The sequence below is a fragment of the Solanum stenotomum genome, chromosome 1 (genome assembly GCF_019186545.1).
Source record: "Solanum stenotomum isolate F172 chromosome 1, ASM1918654v1, whole genome shotgun sequence".
Classification (NCBI taxonomy): domain Eukaryota; kingdom Viridiplantae; phylum Streptophyta; class Magnoliopsida; order Solanales; family Solanaceae; genus Solanum; species Solanum stenotomum.
The window spans coordinates 55,183,769-55,185,427 of NC_064282.1; the positions used below are offsets into that span (position 1 = coordinate 55,183,769).

The 1,659-nt window shown below is 28.6% G+C and overlaps 1 protein-coding gene across 2 annotated transcripts in view; it reads right to left on the reverse strand.

The window, feature by feature from the left end:
• LOC125853782 (peroxisomal fatty acid beta-oxidation multifunctional protein MFP2-like) overlaps positions 1 to 1,149 on the reverse strand; it is an 8,204-nt gene extending 7,055 nt beyond the window's left edge. For both annotated transcript variants that reach the window (XM_049533535.1, XM_049533534.1), the window contains exon 1: positions 1,045 to 1,149. In XM_049533535.1, coding sequence (XP_049389492.1) covers positions 1,045 to 1,141 — 97 coding nt within the window. In that variant the 5' untranslated portion in view covers positions 1,142 to 1,149. The remainder of the gene's footprint in view (positions 1 to 1,044) is intronic.
• Between the last annotated feature and the right edge of the window lie 510 nt (positions 1,150 to 1,659).

Consider the following 1,659-nt stretch of genomic DNA (forward strand, 5'->3'; position numbering starts at 1 on the left):
AAAAAAAAAAGAGAGGCTCTTTAGGAAGATTTTTAAATATTTTTCATGCCGAAATTCAATTGATTCCTGTTTTTGGTGTCATTAGAATGTCATTTTCTTGAAAGAGTTAATAATATTTTCCGACTTTCAATCAAATAATTCTCTTTACATTGAGGAACTATTTAAACTAAGGTTGGATTTAAGCTTAAACGCATTAAATTAGGAGGCGTGACTTTATTAAAGAATAACTCGGTTTACAAAATTTTTTATGTTAGCAATGTTCATAGAAAAGTTGCACTCCAAAGTGTGTGATGACATAAATATTCTATCATTATGTCAGTAATTGTTTCCACCCCCCCCCCCCCCNCCCAAAGACAACTATAGCCTATTATTTGACACTTTCTTCTATTTGAAAAAATAAATTGAAAATATTTAATCTTCTAACGATACATAATTAGTTACACTTACCATTACTGTATTATGAATGATAATAAAAAAGCATAACAAAAACATTATATTATAGTAATACAAAACTTAGTACTGACTTTGTAGTGTTACAACAATGATTAGAGTTGAACATAGCACTTCAAAGGCCATGTACTTGAAATCTAGATCAATACATTTGGTTGGTAAAGAATCATGCCACTAAGAAGGAGAAGAAGCAGCATTTTTTAATTAAATTTGATTATTCATAGGGTTCATAATTACATGACATATAAAATAATTATTTGTCATGTCAAATTCATTTCAATAATAAATTAAGAAGAAGAAGCATAATGATTTTTTTAAAAAAAATTGTTTATGAAGTTCATGTTTATATGACATATAAAATAATTTATTTGTCAAAACAAATTTATTTTAATGATAAATTATGAAGGAGAAGAAAGAATCATAATTTTTTAAATTTTGTTCACCTATGGGCCGGGTCCATGTTTACATGGCATATAAAATAATTTATTTTATCATGTAAATTTACTTTAATGATAAATGTATCAAGTAGTTGTTGAAGATAAAATCTTAAATCTTATAAATCTTGAAAGGATAGATTGTAATTAATTATCATACCATCTAAGGAAAGAGAATTAACAGGAGGGTTAATAATGGTGATGACAGCAACTCCATCAGCTCCAACATCAATCCTAGCTCTACCCTTTGACTTCATTTTGCTATCAACAGTGTTAAGAGTGCTTTAAGAAAAAGTTAGTAAAACATTATAAGTAGTTGAGAGAAACAAATTAACCTAACAAACAGTCAATCATAAGGAACATCACGTGCAATTCATGTTTTAAAAAAATTGTTATGTTTGTTATGACATCCTCAATTTTTAGTTGCTTAATTTCCTCTCACTTTCTGTTTTCAATACAAAACTCTACCTTACTAATACGCTAATTGGGGATCATTTTGTTCGCATGATGCCAGTTATTAGTAGGGGCAGATGAACCGCCTAAATCGAAAAATTATAATTGTATAGATAGGAACAAATTTGTATTTTATGTATTTAATGTTGAACCCCCTCAACACAAGGGACTTGCTTCAGTGGTTATAGGGACTTAAAAACTATTAGGTGTGCGAGTTTGAATCTGACTAGCAATATTTTTCAATGTTTTAACTTGAAATCTGATACAACACTATTTAGCATGTTATGTTTTTCTTTTTTGAACCCCTTCAATAGTAAGGAGG